This window comes from Terrapene carolina, unplaced genomic scaffold (genome assembly GCF_002925995.2).
Source record: "Terrapene carolina triunguis isolate 2854851 unplaced genomic scaffold, T_m_triunguis-2.0 Scaffold68, whole genome shotgun sequence".
In the NCBI taxonomy this organism is placed as follows: Eukaryota; Metazoa; Chordata; order Testudines; family Emydidae; genus Terrapene; species Terrapene triunguis.
In genome coordinates this window covers 72105888-72109108 of record NW_020664419.1, presented here as the reverse complement: position 1 = coordinate 72109108, position 3221 = coordinate 72105888, and the positions used below count along the sequence as shown (strand labels likewise).

The window sequence follows — 3221 nt, the reverse complement described above, 5'->3', positions numbered from 1 at the left end:
AAAAAAAAAAAAAAAAAAAAGTCATATAAAAAGAGGACATATTTAAATTGAGGTTAATTTGCTCACTTATCAGAAAACCTAAGAGCACTGTGAACAGTACCTTGCCTACTTAATATGATGCACAAACTGCTTGAAATATATATTTAAAAAACCCACAAAACAGATATATGCATATTAAAAATATACTTTCAGTAGTAAGTGAGAACAGGAGGAATTTTCAAGAGTTCATCAAGTATTCATTGAACTACACTTTTTCCTCGCACCTCTGCAAATAAAATACCATCTATCGGACTTTCTGAGAAAAAAAATTCTAATGACAAAATGCCAACCTGACTAGCCAGGTAAAATAGTTTTCTTTGGCTACCAGGTTAATTTAAACAAGATCATTTTCACCTGGACTTTGGTTTCACAAGCTATACGAAAATCCAGAACAATTTTACAGCTAGGTGTATCTTCTATAAAATTACAGTATACTTACATTATCAGTTACTGCATAATTTTATAGTAAAGCCATATATTTTTTAATGTGAGAATCTGAATTTCCCAGATAAAGGAATGCAATAAAACGTGAAATCAATAAAAAGAAATTTATGCACAACTTACGGGTACTAATCAACATGAGAAGTCTGCATACAAATCTTCCATATTACCTTTATACGTTGTTACATAACAGCAGGTTCCATCCACCTTCTCAGTTGGAATTGCATTGTATACATCTGCATCTAACGCCTTTCTATTTATGGTTTCAGTTGCCAAAACTTTAAATGGCTGAAAAGACAACAATTATTTAAACCTCACTCCATAACTTCCCATACGGACTCTAATATATTATAATTGACATTCACAAATCCAGCATCATTTTTTTTATTCCTAGTTTCTAATATTGCCTAAGAATGCAACTATATCACAATATATTACAATCTGAAAATGCACCAAGCCAAACGAATAAAACTATCACACCTGTTGTCATAGATAAAGAATCATTTAATGAGGCTGCTTCCCTCCTTTCTATCCTGGGTTTATCTTTAGGAACAATCTGCTCCCCCACTTTGAAGTAATGTGTGTAATGTAGAAGAGTTCCAGCCTGGTGCTACAGAATTTCAATAGATGCCTTCAAGACATTACCATGGCAACAAAAGTTCCATGCATCATTTGAGGGACTAACTGCTCCTAAACTTCAGTTTAGAGATGGAAGCCCTACTAGTACTAAAATGATTGTGATAATAAACATACCAGAGTGATGGAAGCTGGTTAAAGCAGACACATTTTGAATAACATAATAAAGATTGTAGTCTTGAACTAAACCTTTCTTCCTGAAAGAATAAAGAGGTGAGTGTTCCAAGGAGTCTGAACAGACACCCAGTGGACATTGTGAAGTTGATATTGTTTTCTGAGAAATGGTGTTGGTAAGACTTCTAGAAATGGGTTTAGACAAAGAAAAATCATTTTTGGTAAAGGTTACTTTTAAAATATTCTCCTGTAGAATAATATCCTTTCCCCCACTCTTCTTTAGACTGTAAGCTCTTTGACAGAGGGGCTCTCTCTTTCACTATGTGGTAAAGCACCTAGCATGATGGTGCCCCAATGTTGGTTGAAGCCTCTAAGTACTACTGTTATTGAAATACATAAGAATAAAGAGCCTGATTCTCTCCCTGTTTTGCACCTTCTACAGCAATTTACACCTGTGCATCATAGCTGTAAAATGCTACTTGATCAGATTAGTACACCTACATTGCACTGGGTTAGATGAATACAGAAGGTGCAAGACAGGACAGAATCAAGTTCACACTTTTTTCCTTCCGTTTCAGTACATATATACTTAATCTTCTGTTCTTCCACATAATACTTGACTAATTTTTGATAATTATGCATGTAACAGGTTCTTACTTTACCCTAACCTTCTGTCTGTTTCTTATAACGGTAAGAAACAGTAATGTAAGGAAGAAAACACACTAACATAACCACAGTCAAAATAACATTAGCCCCAAGAACTTAAACGAACAAAATGTGAAACACCAAATACCCATATCATCGCCCTCTTTCGGGTCTGCAGGAGCTAACTCCTTGAAACAGAGTTAGGACTGGATCCTGCAAGAGCAGGAATTTCACAATACTTGCTTGCTGGGTTATAAACTCCTAAATCCTTTTAACAGGAGACTAAGAGAACCCATCAGAAGTGTTATGTGACCAATCATTTCCATCAGAGTTAAGGAAGAGTGATGCCAGCAGGCTACCCCTGAAGTCATTGGGGTATATCAACCAACCAAAGCCTCAAGCAAAGACCTCCTCAGAAAGATGCTGAAGAAAAGTGGGCTGAAGAAGGATAAAGAAGAGCAAATCACCCCAATTACTTCTCAAAAAGAAATCATCATTCTGATAAGGTTTTATTCCACCTGCCTTACCCTCAACCTGGTATGTGGACAGTTCCCTATTGCTGCTTTACACAATGAAAAGATGCATGGATCCACCAAGAATCTCAAAGATGCACCAGGCATTGCTAGAGCTAGATGTGGCTGCAAGTCTCAAATGCCCTTGTCCCCAACCAGCCCACTGCAACCCTCTTCCCCAGCACCCTGAGGCTCCCCCCCCCCCCCCCCCCCCTCCCCCATCACCTCGGTACCCACCGCGCCCCCTCTTCCTCAGCACACGCCCCCCGCCAGTTCCTCCATCACCCGGTGTCCACCACGCCCGAGCGGCTTCCTCTCCTCCCCCACGGCCAGTAGCTCCAGCGCGACCCCTGAGCTCGCCCCTCATGGGCGGCAGGTCCCCTCCGCACCCGCGGCTCCTGCCCCTGCTCGCTCGGGCGGGCCCAGGCGCTGCCCCGGTACCTGGCGCTCCCGCTTGGCCGAGGGCTCCTCTTTCACCTGCGTCACAAACAGGCAGGGCACCTTCCGCTGCACCGAGCCCAGGCGGCTCATGGCCCCGGCTCCCCTCACGCGTAACCGGACCGAGAGCGGAGCCGGAGCCGCCTCCCGCCGGCAGGGCCGGGCCTGCAGCGCGCGCTGGGAAATGGAGTTCGAGGGGCGGCAGCCGCCGAAGGGCCTCGCGGCCTGCAGCTGCGCCCTGCGTGTGTGTGAGTGTCCCGCCCCCCGGGCCCGGCGGGTGTGTCTGTGCGAGAGTTGTAGCCTCCCCGCCGCACAGGGACCGCTCATTGCATCGGTCGCCCTCTGGGAGTTACAGGCCCGCACTCTCCTGCTCTAGGGATGGGAGGGAGGTTAGCC

The 3221-nt window shown here is 44.0% G+C and overlaps 1 protein-coding gene across 1 annotated transcript in view; it reads right to left on the bottom strand.

Moving 5' to 3' along the window:
* CUNH12orf29 (chromosome unknown C12orf29 homolog) overlaps window positions 1–3007 on the bottom strand; it is an 18430-nt gene extending 15423 nt beyond the window's left edge. The window contains exons 1-2 of the mRNA XM_026648829.2: window positions 2829–3007; window positions 651–768 (exon numbers count right to left, since the gene is read on the bottom strand). Of these exons, the coding sequence (XP_026504614.1) occupies window positions 651–768; window positions 2829–2918 (208 nt within the window). The 5' untranslated portion in view covers window positions 2919–3007. The remainder of the gene's footprint in view (window positions 1–650; window positions 769–2828) is intronic.
* Between the last annotated feature and the right edge of the window lie 214 nt (window positions 3008–3221).